The 20,697-nt window shown below is 49.8% G+C and overlaps 1 protein-coding gene, 1 long non-coding RNA gene and 1 pseudogene across 2 annotated transcripts in view; 1 reads left to right on the top strand and 2 right to left on the bottom strand.

Annotated features, from left to right (window-relative positions):
- Window positions 1-1,691: 1,691 nt before the first annotated feature.
- On the bottom strand, window positions 1,692-2,377 carry LOC127675247 (proteasome subunit beta type-6-like; annotated as a pseudogene).
- An 8,504-nt stretch (window positions 2,378-10,881) lies between these two features.
- Gata1 (GATA binding protein 1) lies at window positions 10,882-18,937 on the bottom strand. Its single transcript, XM_052170483.1, has 6 exons — window positions 18,820-18,937; window positions 14,475-14,713; window positions 13,642-14,019; window positions 13,395-13,540; window positions 12,187-12,312; window positions 10,882-11,724 (listed from the first exon to the last, which is right to left on the bottom strand). Exons 2-6 carry the CDS (start codon window positions 14,692-14,694, stop codon window positions 11,353-11,355), a joined length of 1,242 nt encoding a protein of 413 aa, XP_052026443.1. The 5' UTR covers window positions 14,695-14,713; window positions 18,820-18,937; the 3' UTR covers window positions 10,882-11,352.
- Window positions 17,546-20,697, top strand: part of LOC127674783 (uncharacterized) — a 37,834-nt gene continuing 34,682 nt past the window's right edge. The window contains exon 1 of the long non-coding RNA XR_007975360.1: window positions 17,546-17,613. This is a non-coding gene — a long non-coding RNA (uncharacterized LOC127674783). The remainder of the gene's footprint in view (window positions 17,614-20,697) is intronic.

Raw genomic sequence — 20,697 nt, 5'->3', positions numbered from 1 at the left:
GTGGGGCCTAAGTGGTTCACTGTGTCAGAAGTGAAGTAGTTCGAATTGTACGGATGCTCGGTAGACAACACATGGGAGGATTTAGATTTACATCTTGGACACATCACGGTTCTGTCCTGTTTCCACACCTGAACAATCGAGATGCTAGGACCAAGGCCAGAATGGACTTGGGAAGGACTGCTTTTGTACAGGTTCCTGCTCAACCTACCTGTCACCCTCCACCGAGTCATCAAACTAACAGCATGTGGTGGATCAAGGAGGAAAATTGTCCCTGTGACTCTTTAAGACACCCATCCTATCTCTAAGTATCAGTACCACAGGTGTCCGAGTTGTCCTGATCTCTGCCTCGCAAGGACACCATTTCCTAAGGCTCTGTAGGCTGAGACCAGAAAGCAACCATCTGGAGTTCTGCATCACTGACTAGCAAATAGATTGACAGTCCCATAATCCAGTAGCCAGACCCTCTGAACCTCTTGCAAATGCCAGTCTCATCCCTCCACGTTCTCAGCACAACTTTTGCCTTAAGGGCTGGCTAAATCTGCATACACTAAGGAAAGTAATAATACATAAAAACAGTCTGGGAGGGTGATACCCGCCTAACAATAGATTGAAGATTGGTGTAAACAGTGAAGTCTCACTTTCCCAGTGCAGGCAGAAAAGGTCCTATACAACAGGGCTCTGTAAACTTTATAAAAGCTAAGATGGCAAATAGTTTAGGCTTTGCAGCCACATCTAATCTTTTTTACCCCCGAGACAGGATTTCTCTGTATAGCCCTGGCTGTCCTGGAACTCACTCTGTAGACCAGGCTGGCCTCGAACTCAGAAATCCGCCTGCCTCTGCCTCCCAGAGTACTGGGATTACAGGCATGCACCACCACCGCCCGGCTAATCTTTTTTTTTTTCAAATAAACTTTTAAGATTTATTTTATTATTATATGTAAGTACACTGTAGCTATCTTCAGACACACCAGGAGAGGGCATCAGATGGTTGTGAGCCACCATGTGGTTGCTGGAATTTGAACTCAGAGACCTTCGGAAGAATAGTCAGTGCTCTTAATCACTGAGCCATCTCTCCAGCCTCCCTCGCACATTTAATCTTTATGATATACTTTCTTTCTTTTTCTTTTCTTTTGCATAGAATAGTGTTTATTTAGAGCGGTGGAGAGGGATTTAGGGGGTAGTAGAAGCAGAGAAAGGCAGAGAGAGGGAGAGAGCAGAGAAACAGAGGGTGACCATGACCATGCAGAGAGAGTGGGCAGGGGAGGAGAGCCCAAGAGGGCAAGAAGGAAGCCTCTAAGAGAGTGAGAGAATGAGAAATGCAAGAGCCACTTTCTTTCTCAGGTGTCAGCTTTCTGAGTAGCTGGGCACCACCATGCCCAGTTAATCTTGCTTACAAAACCAGCAACAACCATTTGTTTTTAAAATTATATTTGTTGCCAGACAGTGGTGGTGCATGCCTGTAATCCCAGCACTCTGGGAGGCAGAGGCAGGCAGATTTCTGAGTTCGAGGCCAGCCTGGTCTACAGAGTGAGTTCCAGGACAGCCAGGGCTACACAGAGAAACCCTGTCTTGAAAAAACAAAACAACAACAACAAAAAAAAAAAATTCTTATTTTTTTTCTCTTTAACAAACTGCTTATTGGCTTTTGTGTCAGTGTGGATATCCCTTAGTACACCCTAGAATACTGGGCTTCAGGGAGGTGACAAAGTGGCAGTGGTGAACTTGGGGATCTGGTCTCCCAAAAGCACCTGCCGCTCTACCCCTGACTCTTGAATGGCTGCCAAGCGGATCACTCCTCCACTGGAGCCATCGAGTTCCATAGCCAAAGCGAGAGCATTGGCAGGGAACTGCAGACATTCTAGGTAGCATCAACATAGCCGTAGATGTGTGAGCTCCCGGAGCCTGCGATGGCAAAGGACTGTCTTACCATCATACCCCCCCCCCCACGGGAACAGAGTACACCTGCCCTCCTTCTTGAGGGTCCCAGCCTGCAATGATGATTCCTGCCATCAGATCTTCTCCGGACCTGTAACAGATCTCCTTAAAGAGACCGGCGGCCGTGTGTACTAGTGGAGGCGGGTTCAGTTCAATACTGTGGAAACCAAGCTGGTAAGTGACAGCCAGGGCTACTGCTTAGGTATCAGCTGCTGAGCCTGATCATGGATAGGGGTCAGCTTGTCAAGTCATTCAGTTGGCGACTTACGGCCGGCCCAGTGGTTGTTCTGGAGTCTGCTCCTAGAACCACACCCCCATTAAATTGCACAGTCACGATCGTGGTCCCTGTGGAGACTTCTTGGTTTTCCCAATGTGGGGTGAGAGCCTCCGGCCCAAAGGCCAGTGCAGATCCGGCTCCACGAACAGCTAAGACAGCCTTCATCTTCCTCTGTTACTTGTTTACTTATTTTATTGAGACAGGGTCTCTACATGCAGTCCCATCTACCCTGGGAACTAAGTACGTAGACCAGGCTGGCCTCAAACTTACAGAGATCCACCTGCCCCCGCCCCGCCCCCCCCCGCTCCTCCCCCCTGCCCCCACCGAGAGCCCCCCTCCAACCCCCCACCCCCCCTCCCCGTCTCCTGAGTGCTGGATTAAAGGCATGTGCCACTGCGGCCAGCATATTTCTTGTGTTTTGCCTGTGTGTATGTCAGTGCCTAAGGAGACAAGAAAGGACCTTGGCTCCTCCCAGAGGTGGAGTTAGAAGTGTTTATGAGCCCTTCGGTTTGGGTGCTGGGAATCAAGCACTGAGGCATCTCCCTGGTTCACCAATTTAAAATAGTACTTCTCAGGCTAGAGGGATGAGTCAGCGGTTAGGAGCACTGACTGCTCTTCCAGAGGTCCTGAGTTCAATTCTCAGCAACCACATGGTGGCTCACAACCATCTGTAATGGGATCTGACGCCCTCTTCTGGAGTGTCTGAAGACAGCTACAGAGTACTTACATATAATACATAAATAAATCTTTTTTTTTTCCGAGACAGGGTTTCTCTGTGTAGCCCTGGCTGTCCTGGAACTCACTCTGTAGACCAGGCTGGCCTCAAACTCAGAAATCTGCCTGCCTCTGCCTCCCAAGTGCTGGAATTAGAGGCATGTGCCACCACCACCCGGCTTAAATAAATAAATCTTTAAAAAAAAAGCAAGACATAAACCCTCCTAACAAGGCTTGACAAAGCAACCCTGAAATAGGCAAAACAGTCAGAGCCAGCCCCTGCTCCCACTGTTAGGATTCACACAAGAATACCAAGGTACACAACCATAACATTTGCAGAGAGCCTAGCAGACTCCCATGCGGGGTCCTGGTTGTTGTTGGTTCAGTGTCTTTGAGTCCCCCCCTCCCGTGAGCCCTGCTTAGTTGATTTTGTGGGCAGTGTCCTCCTGGAATCCTTGACCCCTCTGACCTCTACACCCTGTCCCCCCCCCTCTTCCTTGGGGTTTCCAGAGCTGCCAGATGTCTGGGTGCAGGTCTCTGTATCTGCTCCCATCAGGTGCTAAATGAAGCCTCTCTCCAATTGGATGGGCAATGGTCTATTGTTCAGGCTGGTACTTCAGGCCTCTCCTGAGGCATTTTTGTAATTAGGGATTGATTGTAGAAGGGTCCAGCCTACAGTGGATGGCGCCACTCTGGGGTCGGGTGGTCCTGGGTTCTTTAAGAAAGCAGGCTGAGCCAGGTGGTGGTGGCACACGCCTGTAATCCCAGCACTTGGGAGGCAGAGGCAGGCGGATTTCTGAGTTCGAGGCCAGCCTGGTCTACAGAGTGAGTTCTAGGACAGCCAGGGCTACACAGAGGAACCCTGTCTCAAAAAACCAAATCCAAACCCCGCCCCACCCCCCTCAAAAAAAAGCAGGCAGAAGCTGGGCAGTGGTGGCGCACGCCTGTAATCCCAGCACTCTGGGAGGCAGAGGCAGGCAGATTTCTGAGTTTGAGGCCAGCCTGGTCTACAGAGTGAGTTCCAGGACAGCCGGGACTACACAGAGAAACCCTGTCTCGAAAAAACAAATCCAAAAAACAAAAAAGAAAACAAAGAAGAAGAAGAAGAAGAAGAAGAAGAAGAAGAAGAAGAAGAAGAAGAAGAAGAAGAAGAAGAGACCAGCAAACACAGCTCCACAAAAATAAAAACCTTAACGCCAGGTGGACGTGGCGCACACCTTGAATCCCAGCACTACGGAGACAGAGGCAGGTGGATCTCTTGAGTTCGAGGTCAGCCTGGTCCACAGAGTGAGTTCCAGGACAGACAGGGAAAAGAAGAAAGAAAGAAAAAGAAAGGAAGGAAAGAAGCAAAGAAGGAAAAGGAGGAGGAGGAGACCAGCATTGCTGAGGTGAAATCATTTGAGAAGTGTTTCCTGAGAGCACAGAAAAGCTGTGTTCCTGGGGCAGCCAAGTTTGTCCCCTGCGCTATCAACTGAACATGGCAGTGTAAGAGTCACCCAGCCGGGCGGTGGTGGCGCACACCTTTAATCCCAGCACTTGGGAGGCAGAGGCAGGTGGATTTCTGAGTTCGAGGCCAGCCTGGTCTACAAAGTAAGTTCCAGGTCACCCTGTCTTGAAAAAAAACCAAGAAGGAGGAGGAGGAGGAGGAGGAGGAAGAAGAAGAAATATTTACTTGTACTGGCTGGGTTTGCCTCATAACTTCTTTGTAATCACATTATATCCCTATCTGCAGCACACACTGCTGCCCATGATACTGGCATCTCCAAAACTGCTAGGGTCTTGCACTACTATGGGACTGCATTTTCACCAATAGACTCTCTTCACAGCGCCAAGCCTCAACTTCTCTCCATGGCCCCATCAATCCTGGGGCTTCATTTGCTACTGAGCCTGGAAGGGCCACCTTTCAGCAATGGCCTCTACTGCCTCTCACAGTGCTGAGCCTCAGCTGCTCTCCATGAGCTCTTCATGCCTTCAAACCAGTCCCACCTGGGTGACTCTTCCTCCCCCCCCAACCCCCAGACAGGGTTTCTCTGTGTAGCCCTGGCTGTCTTGAACTCCCTCTGTAGACCTGGCTGGCCTCGAACTCAGAAATCCGCCTACCTCTGCCTCCCAGAGTGCTGGGATTAAAGGCGTGCGCCACCACCGCCCGGCTTTAAATATTTCTTCTTTCTCATCTAAGACCCCATGAGAATACTGACTGCTACTAATTCATGGACCCAGAAAGCTTTCATTTTATGACTACTTCCCTCTATGTACTTGGAGTTCTCATTATAAAGTTGGTGGGGAGCAAGAGAGGAAGTTCCCATGGGAAGCTTTTGTGGCACAGACCTAGAAGTGGTAGACGGCACTTCTGCATATAATTCGAAATGAATCTCGAAAAATAGTTCTTTTGATTTAAAATCACAGTGACTGACATGTTTTCTTTTATGCAGGGATGGGGATGGGACCCAGGGACTCAAACATGCTAGACAAGTGCTTTGTCACTGAGCTACACCACCAACCCTGGGACAGGAATTCTTTTACTGCAAAGGTAAGAATTTCTCTATAGGTTCAAGTATGTGTTTCCTGTGTGGTCTCAGGAGAATGACTATATTAGCTGGTAAATTAGAGCTATTCTGGGTGGCGGTGCTGCACTCCTTTAATCCAAGCACTCAGGAGGCAAAGACCAGTTCAAGATCAGCCTGGTCTACAGAGTGACGTCCAGAAGAGCCAGGGCTGTTACATAGAAAAACCTTGTCTAGAGAAAAACAAAACAAACAAACAAAAAACCCTTTGAGGCATCGTTGAGGCAGAGGGAAGGATGTGAAGGCACTCTTTTTCTATACAGATTAAGATATAAGATTATATTAAAGCCAGAAGAGTGGCTTTCAGTAGTTGGTCAAGCCGGAGGCTTACACTATAATAAGCCAGGTGTCACATATGACAGCTTTAGCCCAGAGGGTTATGGACCAATGTCCTTTGCCAGATAGATGTTGCTCGTGTCTCTTCTTTTGGGAGAATGAAATTCATGCATGCTTCTGTTTGTCTCTGCTCCACTCACATAGGAGATGCTTCTAAAGACATCCTGTCTGGCTCAGATATTTGCATCTACGGACCTTCCCTGCTTCTGCTGCAAGAGAAACCACGTTCTTGCTTTACCTCTGCTGCACTTAAAAACCTTTGTGCCCAACATAAAATAGTTCACCACACGGGCATTCCTAACAACCCACAGGGACAGGCTAGTGTCAAAATATCCCAAAGATTCATCAAATGATAATTTTCAAAAAAAAAAAAAAAGTCAGGTGTTTCTGTACAGCATTGGAACCAAATGCCCGGGGAGAGACAGATCTGTGAAATCCTGTATATGTCAAGCTGAAGGTTCTTCTAGGTTCCAGGCAGATGTTTATGGCAATTCACATTGTGACTTAGGTGTCCTTTTTTTTTCCTGGCATGCATGTGAATGTGTTTGTGTATGTGTGTAGAGGTAATGTATGTAAAGCCCAGAGCACAACTTTCAGGTGTTGTTTCTCAGACACAGCACATTCATTTTCTTTTCTTTTCTTTTCGTTTCTTTTCGTTTCTTTTCTTTTTCTTTCTTTCTTTCTTTTTTTTTTTTTTTGGATTTGGTTTTTTCGAGACAGGGTTTCTCTGTGTAGCCCTGGCTGTCCTGGAACTCACTCTGTAGACCAGGCTGGCCTTGAACTCAGAAATCCACCTGCCTCTGCCTCCCAGAGTGCTGGGATTACAGGCGTGCTCCACCACTGCCCAGCAACACAGCACATTCTTATGATGGTTTCTCTCACTGGCTGTGGACACCTCAAATAGGATAAATGGGTTTGCCAGGGAGTCCCAAGGGTTGGCCTGTTTCTATCAGGCACATTGGAAGTATGCTCCCCCAAGATGACCTGTTTTACCGAAGTTCTGGGGATCAAATTGAAGTCCTGGTCTTTGTAAGGCAAGCACTTTACTAACTGATGTACCTCACGTGGTTTTTTTGTTTTGTTTTGTTTTGTTTTTTGAGACAGGGTTTCTCTGTGTAGGCCTGGCTGTCCTGGAACTCACTCTGTAGACCAGGCTGGCCTCGAACTCAGCAATCCGCCTGCCTCTTCCTCTCAAGTGCTGGGATTAAAGGTGTGTGCCACCACTGCCCGGCACATGGTTTTGTTTTAAAAGAAGTGAAATCTCACCACGTTTTCCAGGCTAGCCTCAAATTCTTGGCCTCTGGAATTCTTCTGCCTCAGTCTCCTGAGTAACTAGGACATGTATTAGAGATGTAGCTTAGTATGTAATTTACCCAGTATATACTAGAAAGAAGAATGGGAGGGAGGGAGGGAGGGAGAGAGGGAGGGAGGGAGAGAGAGGGGGAGAGGAAAGAGAAGACATTTTATATCTGGAGATGTACTTCCTGCTAGGTTTTACCTAGGTCATGTGAGACCCTGGCTTGCATCTCTGGAGCTATAAGCAATAACAACAAAACCCAGAAGCTGGGTGCTGTAGACTTCAGGTGTGTGCCATCATGCCCAGATTGGAATATGGATTATTTAACAAGAACAAGACCATTTTGGTATTTTCATATTGATGCACTCCTTAGGTCCCTCTAAAAAGGTTGGCAGAAGGTTCCCATGGAGTTTAAGGGCAAAGAGTTTGTCTACAGCTCAGGGTGAAGGTGTCACTGGGAATCATCCAGTCTCATGGAGAGTTTGGACGGTGGTTATTTCCAAGACCTGGGTTCCTGTTTCTTTTGTTGATTCAAAACAGTGGCCCCAAAGGGCTGCAGCAGTGGCAGCACATGCCTTTAATCCCAGCACTCAGGAGGCAGAGGCAGATGGATCCCGGAGTTCGAGGCCAGCCTGGTCTACTGATGGAGCTGTAGGACACAGAGAAACTCAGAATGAAACAAGCCATTGGAGCCCCATACAGATTAAAGCAAGTCTTTCAGGATAAAGGCCATGGCCCGGCTCGCTTCAGAGAAGTCAAAGTTATGTTTCTGATCCTCTTGTTTCTTCTGCCTCAAATGCTGGAATTACAGGTATTTACCACCATGCCTTTCTATGCTTCGTGTGGTGCTGCAGATTGAACTCAGGGCTTAGGCAAATACACTGTCAACTGAGATAGGTCCTCAGGCCTTTCAAAGGCTTCTTGCTTAAATGTTTGTACTATTGATTCTAGAAATGAACACTGCTAACCAGTCTTCTGATGTTTATACTATTGATTCTAGTAATTAACACTGTTAACCACTCCTGTGACTTTTCTTTGCAACCCATGATCTTGCACATTCTTGACAAGTGCTGCATTCTTGATAGGAGACCCTTCCTAGAGAGAGAGAGAGAGAGAGAGAGAGAGTGAGTGAAGTTTCTAGAAAAAGAAGATTTCTGTAAAGGAGAGAAGAGTTTCTGTTAAGGTTCAGAAAAAGTATTTTCTGCATTGGTCAGATGTCCTCATACAGTTGGAAGGTCTGGCTTCTTGTAAGGTCAGGTCAAGGAGCCTTGTGAGGTATCATCACATAGCAGCCATGCAGTAAGCAGGAGGTCTTGTGTCAGGTGAAGCTGTGGTTCTTAAATGAGATTGGCAGGGTTCAAAGTAGAATCAACACAGGTATCCCTGCTATTATTTCTGATAACATCTTCTAATATAGACCAGTCTGGCTTTTTTTTTTTTTTTTGAGACAGGGTTTCTCTGTGTAGCTCTGGCTGTCCTGGACTCACTCTGTAAGATCAGGCTGGCCTCGAACTCAGAAATCCGCCTGCCTCTGCCTCCCAAGTGCTGGGATTACAGGCGTGAGCCACCACCACCTGGCTAGGCTGGCTTTTTTTGCAATCAACACATTAATTCATTTTATGTGTATGGTGTTTTGCCTGCCTGTATGTCTATATTCTATGTGCATGTCTGGTAATGAAGACCAGAAGAGGGCCTCAAATTCCCTGGAAATGGTGTTAAAGGTACTTTTGGGAATCAAACCTGGCTCATCTGGAAGAGTCGCCAGTGTTCTGGACCGCTGAGCCATCTCTCTAACACCCTCTGCCTTTTGTTTTGAGACAGGGTCTCACTATGTAGCCCTAACTGGCCCAGACCAGGCTGGCCTTGTATCCATAGAGATCTGCCTGCCTCTGCTACCTGAGTGCTGGGATTACAGTCAAACATCAATATTCCCAGCTAAGAACGGACTTTTTGAACAAGTTCTAAACAAAAATCTGCGTTACAAGTCGGATCCTGGGTTGGTGGGAAATTCAGGATTGTTGTGCCGGGTAGTGGTCAGGGCTTATTGCTGACAATGAAAGTAAGAGCTTTTTGTTTTGTTTTGTTTTTTGTTTTTTGGATTTGGTTTTTTCGAGACAGGGTTTCTCTGTATAGTCCTGGCTGTCCTGGAACTCACTCTGTAGACCAGGCTGGCCTTGAACTCAGAAATCCACCTGCCTCTGCCTCCCAGAGTGCTGGGATTACAGGCGTGCGCCACCACCACCTGGCAAAGCAAGAACTTCTACATATGATCAGAGTTCCTGGAGCAGTTGAGAATGGAACTTTCTGTAGAGAAAAGTCAGATCTGTAAAAGTCATAGATCAGTTTATCACAAGTGGGCTGTATTTAAAATGCTTCGTGGAGGGCAGAGAGGCAGCCCAGTGGTATGACAGGGATGGACCTGCCCGAGGTCCGTACATAGCCAGGGAGATTGATGCTTGCATAGAGGGTCACGGATGGGTGGTACAGGGGACCCTTACTGCCTGTACTCAGAGGTTCCTGAATGGGTGAAGGTAGGGACTGCTGCACCTCTCCAGATTAGGATGGGCTCCCTTCCAGGTGCAGTGACTCATGCCTGAAGTCCCAGCACCTGGGAGGCTGAGGCAGGAGGATTGCCATGAGTCCAAGGCCAGGATATGGGATACTTACTGAGCAGAAAGCCAGCCTGGGTCGCATACAGAGTGAGATCGTGACTCGAAAAAATCAAGAAAAACAAATCAACAAGACAGAAGCTTGAACTGAACGGCAAGTCTGAGGCCAACCTGGGCTACATGAGTGCAGAGGAGAGAAGGAGAGTGGGAGAGAAGGAGAGACTGAGAGAAAGAGGGACAGAGGGAGAGGAAGAAAGAGAGGGAGGGAGGGGATGAGTGAGATTGAAGAAAGAGAGGGAGAGAGGAAGGGGAGAGAGAAAAGGGGAGAGGGAGAGAGGAAGAGAGGAGGAGGGAAGGAGAGGGAGTTTACACGAGTGAACAAGAGGTCTAGTTCCATAGGCTCTCATGGCTAGCCTGTGCTTCCTGCATCAGTCAGGGCAGCTGTTCATATGAGGGTGTGAACCTGGGGTCTCTTCTGAAGATAAGGCCAGGGACCTATGTAACAGCAGTTCTGAGTAGACTTGCTATTCAGATAAGGGGTGCTGCAAGGTGTGAGAGCTGAGGGCTGAGCTTCTTTTGGGGCCAGGCATATATGTATATGTATGTGTGTATATACACATAAATATGTGTGTGTGTTTGTGTGTATATATATATATATATATATATATATATATATATATATATATATATATATATATCACTGTGTAGCCCTTGGTGACCTTGATTTCATGACAATCCTATCACTTCAGTTCTTGCCCAGTGTTTCAAAGGTCCTTAGTCATCAGAGTTTGTGTCCAGTTCATGTGTAGTCATGCTGTGTCAACGACAGCCCAGAGTCGTGCAGAAGCACACCCCTGCGGCCTTACGTGTCCCCTCACCTGTTACTGCACACACAGTTCTATGTGCTGTTACCCTGCAGCCTGGTGACACCCTGCCATCTCTTACCACCCCGTCCACAGTTAGCCAGTCATACAGCATCTTACAGTGCCATCTGGAGCCCCCTGGATGCCATCCACGAGACCTCAAATGCACTGTTCCGTTTGTGCATCATGATTTTTGGTTGTGACGTATTCTTCCTGCAACCTCATCCAGTAGTCATATATGTCATTTGGATACTGTCATCAGAGCGCCGTAGATACCACTCCATACTCCACTTGACACTGCCATTTATTTAGCCAAATACCAGCACATATCTCCAGGTTCAGGTCTTTCGTGGTTTCATTTTACAAAATCTTTGAGGGTTCAGGGCAAGGAGATGGTTGGGCTATAAAGGCTGATTGATGGCTCTAAGAGGGAGAAAAGGCACGGTAGCACATGCCCCTAATCCCAGCACTCAGGAGTTGAGGCAGGAGGATGTCAAGCTTGGTCTGGACTACATGGGGAATTCAAAGCCAGCCTCCTGTCTCAAACCAAAACCAAAACCACAAAACAAAACTGAAATGAAGGGAAATGTCAGGCATGGCAATACATGCCTTTAATCTCAGTACTTGGAGGTAGAGGCAAGAGAATGGGAAATTTAGGGTCACCCTTAGCTACATAGTTCCTAGCTACATAGCTACAGAAGATCCTGTCTCCAAAAAGGGGGGGGGGGGCATCTCCTCTGCCACAGGGTCAAGGCCATTAAGAACTGAGTGGGGCTACTACGCTGGTGCTGCTGGTTGTAGGCACAGGACCGGTGGGGAAGGAGGTGGTAGGCGATCCCAGCAGAGGTCCAGGGAAAGGCATAAGATGGCTGACAGGCCCTGACAGCACCACAGGTCCCAGGCCCTGGTAGAGATGGGCAGTACCTGCGGTGCCCAGTGTCAAGCCTGAGGCCACCTCCCCACAATTCCCACTACTGCTGCTACCAGCTACCACCATGAAGCCACCAGCTGGACCTTCAGCCGCTCCTGCCCCTGCCAGATTCGCCCCTCGCTTCTTTTTCCCTTTTCCAGATGCCTTGCGGTTCCTTGTCTGGATTCCATCTTTCCTCATGGTCAGCGGGCGGTTCACCTGTAGAAAGGGAGACCAGAGGGTTAGCAGCTCCAGCCCATTGTGCCGATATATCTGGGCTAGGGACAGCCTCTTAACACCACTTTTTTAAGAATGGGGAATTAGTTCAATGGCTAGAGGAATATACCCAAGGTGGGCTAGGGAAGTGAAACCCGGGCTTCTGTGTGGCCCTGATGTCAGCTCAGAATGTCCTCCCACACTGGGAAGAGGTAGCCAAGGCTCAGAGCATGGGGGTGAAAGGTAGCGGAGGGGGCAAGAAGGAGAGAGAGGGTGGATGGAAGGAAGCTTGAGGTCGAAGCGGCGGAAAGGGTGAGGAGAAGCGAATATGCAAGCTCTGAGAAGAGAAAGCAGAGTGAAGAGGGAGGAAGCAAAGGCAGAGGAAGACAGCTCAAGGGAGATGGGGCTGGGCAAGGGAGGGGCTGGGAGCGCTGAGGACAGGAAGCAGCGGGAAGGATGGCACACCTGGTGGAGCTTGAAGTAGAGGCCGCAGGCGTTGCACACAGGGTCTCCGCTGGCGTTCCTCCGCCACAGGGTTGTGGTGGTCGTTTGACAGTTAGTGCATTGGGTGCCTGCCCGCTTGCTGACAATCTAAGGGACAAAAGGACAGGAGATTAGTGCTCAGGGGAGGGAGGAGTCGGGGACAGGGCCTTATAGGGCCTGAGAAATGAGCTGACAGGGTGAGAGTCATATTGAAGGAAAGGGTTCCTATCTGGGATAGCTTTATTCATCCATCCATCTATGTATGTATGACTATATCTATGTATCTATCTGTGGAGACAGGGTTTCACTGTGTAGCCCTGGCTATCCTGGAACTTGCTCTGTAGACCAGGCTGGAAATGGAGCTCACAAGAGATCTGCCTGCCTCTGTCTCCCAAGCGCTGGGATTAAAGGTGTGCACCACAACTGCCCAGCAAGGAGATTATTTTATAATCTATGCGAGATTTCTTCTATCTCTAGTCTTAGACTTTGACCATGTATCAGAATGTCTTGGAGGAAGCCAGGGGTGTAACCCTGGCACTCAAGAGACAGAGACAGGAGGACCATAGCAGATGAAAATGCGGTATAGTATATATACATAATGCCGGGCCACCCAGGGCTATAGCAAGGTCCCATTTCAAACCAAAAACCATACCAAGCCAGGCGGTGGTGGCGCACGCCTGTAATCCCAGCACTTGGGAGGCAGAGGCAGGCGGATTTCTGAGTTCAAGGCCAGCCTGGTCTACAGAGTGAGTTCCAGGACAGCCAGGACTACACAGAGAAACCCTGTCTTGAAAAAAACCAAATCCAAAAAAAAAAAAAAAAAGGAACCACACCAAACCAATCACTCAGATAAAACAAAACAAAACAAAACAATAAAACAAAACAGAAAGAATCCTCTGGGAATCTATAAAAATTCCTGGATGTGGGGGTGTAGTGCTCTGGTAGACTACCTGCCCAGCATTCATGAGGCCTCACATGGGAGTTGTAGTTCTAGGCAGGTAGCAGGGTTTCTGCCTAGGAAAGGGATGGATGGTCCCCTATGGGGGAAGGGGAAGGGGAAGGATGGGGGCAAGTATGCTATGTGCCGGGACGAGTGTGAGCCGGATGGGGCTCTTGGAGGATGGGAGAACATGGCTTCTTGTCTTGGGCAGGCCCAAGTCTCCTCCTATCAGGCCAGCCTGTGGTCTTACCATTCGCTTCTTGGGCCGGATGAGAGGCCGGTTCTGACCATTCATCTTGTGATACAAGCCACAGGCATTGCACAGGTAGTGACCTGTCCTGTCCCTCCGCCACAGTGGAGTAGCTGTTGCTCCACAGTTCACACACTCTCTGGCCTCTGGTAAATGGAGAGAAAAGGAAGCGAGGCTCATTTAGCTTTTGTCTTGAGCCCACCTAGCCTCAGCTCAACCTCCTGGTCCCTTTTTTTGAGAGCCTCACCGCAAGGGGCCAGTGGAAGGCTGCCATGGAACTTGGGGGAAGAATAGGTCGCCGAGCTGAGAGGGCTCCCAGTGGGAGAAAAGAAAGGACTGGGAAAGTCAGCTCCCCCATAAGCACTGCTGCTGACAGGGAGTGATGCGGGCAGTGCTGTCCCCAGGGTCAGGAGGTCTGGACTCAGCCGCTCTGTCTTCAAGGTTTCCAAGAAGGTGTTGTTGCTCTTCCCATCCGGGTCTTCCAGGGCCTGGGAAGGGGTATCCTCGTGGCTGGGGCACACAGTCGAGGCAGGGTAGAGCGCCGTCTTGCCGTAGGCCCAGCTAGCATAAGGCGAGCCCCCTGGGATTCCCTCCATACTATTGAGCAGTGGATACACCTGAAAGACTGTCGGGAGGGTACAGAGGGGCAAGAGAAAGACCAGCAATAAACCTTAGGGAGTCCTGCTTTTACAGTGAAATGGTGATCATAGCCAACATGGTGGCTAGTTTTCTGGTCTTCCTACAATAGTCTCTTGCTACTGGGTGACTCCTGAGTTCTGTGCCCCTCTGGTCACTATAGCAAGGACAATCCCCTCCATCTCTTTTTGATGGATTGCGACTGGGAGGCTGCTGGTCAACTGACACATGAGGTAGCTTTGTACAATACTTCCAGCCTGACTTTTTGGTGTGCTCAATCTAGTATGGTGGACGGAGAAGACGACTGGTGTTTCCAAGGTACACGGGGCAGTATACCCATCCACAGAGCTTCTAACTCTTTCCAAGATGACCTTCTCCTAGGACTGTGGACTAGCTAACCGTCTCTACGGCAACCCTGACAGCTTCCGGTCACCCAGCAGTTACCTGGGGAGTGTCTGTAGACCTCAGCTTCTCTGTAGTAGGCCAGTGCAGTGGCTGCAGCCGAGGCTGCACTTGGGGAAGTGGAGGAAGATGCGGCATCCAAAGCCTCAGGCCCAGAGGAAAAGAAACCTGCTGAATCTGATGTTGAGGACACCAGGGCAGAATCCACAAACTGGGGCAAGGGTTCTGAGGTCCCCAGAGCCCCAAGACCAGGAAAATCCATGGGGACACTGGGGTTTAACCTGCGAGGAAGGGAAGGGTTGTGAGACACAGAAATCCCCTTCCCTCCTTCCTTTCTCTTCCTCAGAGTCTGTCACCTGAGACTCCTTTGATGTTCTGAGTCTTTTCCTCCTCTTCCCTTTCCCCGTCCCTAGGCTGTCATCTCCCGTGTCTGTCTTCCCATCATCCTTTCTCTCCATCTTCATCTGACCTCTTCCCCATCCTTCTCCTGTTGCCCCACTTGTCTGTTTTCCCTGCTGCTCCCTCAGCTTGCTGTGACCTCTCCGTCCTCTCCTACCCCTCCTCCCATCTCCCTCGTCTCCACGGCTTCCTTCTTCCCTCCTCTTTTTCCTTCCCCCTTTCCTCTTTGCCCTGTCTTGAATCCCCTTCCTTTCTCTGTTTGTCTCTTCCCTTGCACCTCTTTCCTCCCGTCCTTCCTCTTCATATACCACATTTCTCTTCCTCTTTCTGTGTCTCCTCTTTCCTTCCTCCTCTACTTTCCTTCTAACCTTCCTCTTTCTCCTCCTCCGGCGAGCCTTCGCTTCTCTTTCTCCCATTCTTCAAGGCCTCCTCCTCTATTTCCTCTTTCTATTCTCTCTTCCCCTTCCTTTCTCTCCTTCTGCAGAGGCAGAATGCAGGACCAAGACCCCTTGGATCCCTTGACAGCTCCAGTAGGAGCTTGGGGTTCACCCTTTTGTGCTCCCCAACTTCATCCCTATCTGTTGTATCTTGCCATCTGACTTTCTCAGAAACCCCGTGGTTTCCGGCTTTATCCCCCTCCCCCACTTGACTTGTGTCTGCAGACGGAGGGCCCCATTAGTTCCTCCCTGTCCTATGGGGGGGTCAGTTCTCCTGCCCCCACAGTGCTTATCTCTGCCATCCCCGCCCAACTTTTGAAATCACCCCAAAGCTACTGGCTTCCTCTGAGAAGAGTGACAGGTGGGTGGGGAGAAGGGTCTGTTTTCAGGAACCTTTGAGTCTCGCCACTCCCAGACCTCAGTTTCCCCATCTGCTATATTGGAGGCGAGACCTAAGAGCTGAGCACGGGTCCTTTCCCTCTGTCTGTAGTGCACGGCTATTCCTTTAGCTCGCCATGTCCCTGGGTCTCTCCCTCCCTGTTTCCTTTCAGGGCTGACTGTGTTTCTGTGTTTCTCCTACATTTCTGTGCTTCTAGAAGTTACCTTTGAAAACAAAGATTTTATCTTTGTGTGCATATACAGTCTGTTAGTCAGTCTGTCTGTCTGTCTGCCTGCCTGTCCGTCCGTCTATCTGTCTGTCTGTCTGTCTGTCTGTCTGTCTGTCTGTCTATCTATCTATCTATCTATCTATCTATCTATCTATCTATCTATCTATCTATCTGGAGGTCAGAGGATAAACATGGGTGTTGGTCTTCACCATCCACTTCCTTTTAAAAGAGGGTCTCAATTTTCCCACTTAGTGGACCTGGACAGGCCTGTGAGCGTCCAGTGAGTCTCCTACACCTCCCATTTCCCCAGAACTATGCTAAAACCACAGATGTGCATGCGACCAAGTCAGTACGGGTTCTGGACATCAGGTCCTTTATTCAGCAAGTAATTTATCCTCGGAACTCTCTCCCAACACATCTATGGTGTATCTTGCTCTCTCTTTCTGTGCCTTTATGAATTTGTGTGTAGGTGTGTGTGGGTGTGCGCCCTTCCCCTCACCTTCTTTGGCCATCCATGTCTATCTTTCTCTAATATCTTCCCATCCTTATAAATTCTGTCTTTGAGTGAGCAGTGGTGGCACACGCCTGTAATCCTAGCACTCTGGGAGGCAGAGGCAGGCAGATTTCTGAGTTCGAGGCCAGCCTAGTTTACAGAGTGAGTTCCAGGACAGCCAGGGCTACACAGAGAAACCCTGTCTTGAAAAAACAAAAAGGAAAAAAAAATCTGTCTTTGTGTCTTTCTCAGCTTTCTGTTGCTCTTGCTTTCTTCTATACTATATATTTCTCCTAGAATATGTATTCCTGAATGTCTCTCGATCTTTCCAAGTCTGTATCTCTCGCTGCCTCCCAGGGCCTCTTCCTCCTGTTTCTTTCTCTGAGCCATGAATTCTTTCTATTCCTATATCCCTCAATGTGCCCTGCTACACACAGCTCGGCAGGTCAAAGTAGTCAAAAACCGTGCCCCTGCCCTGACGGGCTGATGGGCCTATTAGTAGGGAGGGCTGGGAGTAGAATGCCATCTTCTCTACCCATGGGTGGGTCAGAAAGGGCTGGGCCCAGGCTTGGGGACCGTGCTGTGGAGAAGACAGCCCCTGATTGTGTCTACCATCACCTCTGGAGCTCAGAGTCCCCACCTACTTGGGCAGTGTCCGCTCCCCACCCCCACTGTTCACCTTTCCCCTCTCTAATTCTTTGTCTGTTTTTCCATGATTCATCATTCTCCCTCTGTCTATTTTTCCTTCTTGCCTTTCTATTTCTGCCTGACTCTCCTCCTCCTCCTCATGTGATCACTGTTCTCTCTCTTTCTCTCTCCCCCCCCCCCATGACTCTGCTTCATCTTCCGCATGTTTTCTGCCTCTTGCTCTTTCTCAGTGTCTCTGTCTCTTGCTCCCAGTTCTCTTTTTTTTTTTTTTGTACCTATTGTCTCTGGGTCACACTGTCCCAGGTTGGCTTCCTAACACCAATTCCTCAGCCCCTCACCCACCCTCGGATTCTCCCTCGGGCCTCGTGGTCGGTCTCTGGACTTCTCACCTTTGGTGGGTGCAGAGCTGCCTCCCCCACTAAAGCAAGGGCCCACCCCCCACCTCAGTTATCACTCTCCTGACAGAGATAAAGTTTATCTCAATGCTGGGGGATATGAGAACTCCTTATCAGCTGCCTCAGTAGAGAAAGTGCTGCTGTCACCAGAGGCACGGCAGCTGCACCTGCACCTCTCCCGGGCCCAGCCCCTCACCCCAGGTAACAGCCCTACCAGCCCCCAGTGAGGCTCCCTTGGGGCCAGAGGAGCAGAGGCAGGACCCGGGGAGCAGATGGGAAACTTAGGGGGTTAGAGGAAGAGTTTGAGAGTCAGAAGTCTGGATATATGGCTATGGAGTTTAAGGGAAAGAAAAAATGGGGTTTTAAGAAGTACAGCCGAGCTTCGAAGTTCACAGATCTGTTTTGGGTTCAGAGATGGGTTAGGGAAACAGACCAATTTAGGAAACCAGAGGTGGACTTTGGTAGTCAGCTGCCAAGTTAGAGACGTAGTTTAAAGGTTATAAATGGGTTCTGGGGTGGGGGGGGGTCATGGTAAAATGCGCAAGAGAAGTTTGGGTTTTTTTTTTCCTGGGCAGCAATTGGGTTTAGGAACAAGATGGACCTGGACAGGCAGGGCTGTGGCCGTTATCTAGACACAAATTCTGGGAACACAGGAAGAGTGGAGAAGTCAAACCAAGAGATGGGGTGGAGAAAGTGTGGAAAGGATGGGGCCTTAGGGCTGGCGGGCATGGGGGACATTGTGACAGAATAGTTGTCGGGAGCAAACTTAGTGTCTAAAGTAATGAACACGTTTTGGCCAACAGGTAGGGGGAGGAAGATAGTTTGGGGGAGGCAAAGAGAAGCCGGCGGAGAACAAGCATGAGATCTGACGGCCACGATGGGGATGGGGGTTAAAGTTAGGCTTTGACACATCGGAGACAGGTGTGGCCGGCCAGAAAGAATGGGGTAGAAACAGAGGTATTCACTTGGGTGCGGAAATACAAGTCTTGGGAAAGCCCAAGTGAAGTTTTTTTTTTTTTTTCTTCTCTGTTTTTGGGAGAACAGAGAGGCAGAGAGACAAGTTTCAATTAGTAAAAATTCCGATTTGAGATGAGAGAGAAGTGGGGGGAATGAAGGCATAGGCCCTCTGGGGCGCCGTATATAGAAGGTAGGCCTGGGAGGATAGAGGGAGGTAAGGGGTCAGAGGACATAGATGTCTTAGAAGGAATGGGAGAATGGCAAGAAGTTGGGGCCGATAGAAGTTTTGACGAGGAGAGATGGAGGTTGAAACAGAAGTCTGGGGATCTGTGGGAGAATTAGGGGATGACCCATGTTTTAGGGGCAAGCTATGGGTCAGAAAGCCTGGAGCAGGCTGGGGAGCAGGCTGGGGGTTGCCTTGCTGGGGGTTCTTTGGGAATTGAGACTGACCTGGGCTTGGTGATGCAGAAGGTTCAGCCACCGTAGTGGTGTGGTGAGCTCAGTGTGATCCTAAGGGGAGTCCTCGCTGGCCTTGGCCTTTGAGTCTCCCTTCTTCCCTCCCTCCTGCCAGCCCGCCCTCCCTCCCTCCCACTCACCTTCTCCCTCCTCTTTCCTCCCCAGGGAGTGGCTGGTGCCCCAGTGGGTGGGGCAGTGCAGGGGAGGGGGGTGTGCCGCCTCCTTAGGGAGGACCTGTTAGGCTCCAGCCCCTCCACCCTTCCTGGCTCTCCTGGAGACTTTTGGATCCCCCTCGAGTTTGGCTTCTATGGAGTCCAGTGTCCAGTCAAGTCATATGAGCTCTTAGTCAAGATATGTTTCATTCTCTACTAGATTTCTCAGTGAGGAAAGCCCCTACTGTATGCCAGGCTATGTGTAGGCTGGACCTGTATGTGTGTGAGCCCTCCTGAATGCTGGGAGAAAGGGGGATATAGCTGTACCCATTTTGCAGGTGAGAAGAATGAGGCTCAGAGTTTTGGGAGCATTTCAACCAGAACCTGCGGGCCACCTCTATGCACCAGTCTGGGGTACTAGGCCAGGACCAGTGGAGTAAGGGTACACATACTTCTTTAGTGCTTGGGCTCGTGCTGGGGCTTACGCCAGCTCTGGCCTGCTCTGGGGCAGCAGATAAGTCCTTATCAGATGGAGGCGACTGTGGCTGTTGGTGCCGCAGTAACAGGCTGTCGTGGGGCTGGGGGGCAGGGTGGGGGATACATACAGGGGCAGTGCCTCAACCTCTTGCCCGCCATAGGTTAGAGGCGGGAAACTGAGGTGACACCCAGAGTGGACTCCCCTGTGAGTCCCAAAGGATTGGGATAAGATGGCAAAGAAGGATGGTTAAATAAAAGACAGAAAGAGACAGGGACAGAGATATACAGAAAGAGAGAGAAGTGAGGAGGCAGGGGGATGACACCTTGGAGGGAGGGGGGAAGGAGGGAGAGGAAGGGAGAAAGGGGGAGACAGGGAGAGGGAGAGGGAGAGGGAGAGGGAGAGGGAGAGACAGATTCGGAGAGCCTGCGATGTTAAGATGCACATGGCAAGGTAAAAGAGACAATATGAAGCAGATGGATAGAAGGTGAAGGAAAAACCCCGAATGATGAAGGCCTAGGGTACACAGATGGAGACAAAAGGAAGACAGAATCAGTGTAGAAAGGGAGAGAGAGTCCGAGCCAGAGTCTGAAAGTGTGAGCTCTGTGTATGTATGTGTGTTTGTCTGCATGCGTGCATGCGTGTGTGTGTGTGTGTGTGTGTGTGTGTGTGTGTGTGTGTGTGTGCTGGTGCCATTGGTGAGAGCATGTGGCTGCTGTGATCTGGGTGGCTCTGCTGTCATCGGCATTGAAGTAATGCCCCTCTGACCCTAGTCACCGGATGCTTTTAATCCATTCGTAGCTTTTGCTCTTGGCCCCCTGGTGCCTCGTTCTCATAAAAACCTTCATCAGTACATTCTGAGTACTGCTCCAGCATAAAAATAAAACAATCACACACACACACACATTCACACACTCACACACAGCACTGCACTTGGCTCCTCATTCATTACACTTTCTGACACAGCCCTGGAAATCCATAGGCTAGGCCTCTCCTACTAACTGTCCATTCTCCAGTTGGGGAGACTGAGAGCCACTGGAGGAAAGGCAAGGAGGAAGTTCCCTGTCAGCCCGCCCACCGGCCCACTCCAGAGGAGGGGGCTCTCAGAGCCATTGTCCCCATGGACTTTAAAAATGATAGGCTTGCCTGGGCGGTGGTGGCGCAAGCCTTTAATCCCAGCACTCTGGGAGGCAGAGGCAGGCAGATTTCTGAGTTCAAGGCCAGCCTGGTCTACCGAGTGGAGTT

Source organism: Apodemus sylvaticus, chromosome X (genome assembly GCF_947179515.1).
Source record: "Apodemus sylvaticus chromosome X, mApoSyl1.1, whole genome shotgun sequence".
Lineage (NCBI taxonomy): Eukaryota > Metazoa > Chordata > Mammalia > Rodentia > Muridae > Apodemus > Apodemus sylvaticus.
This window is presented reverse-complemented; position numbering and strand designations above follow the sequence as displayed.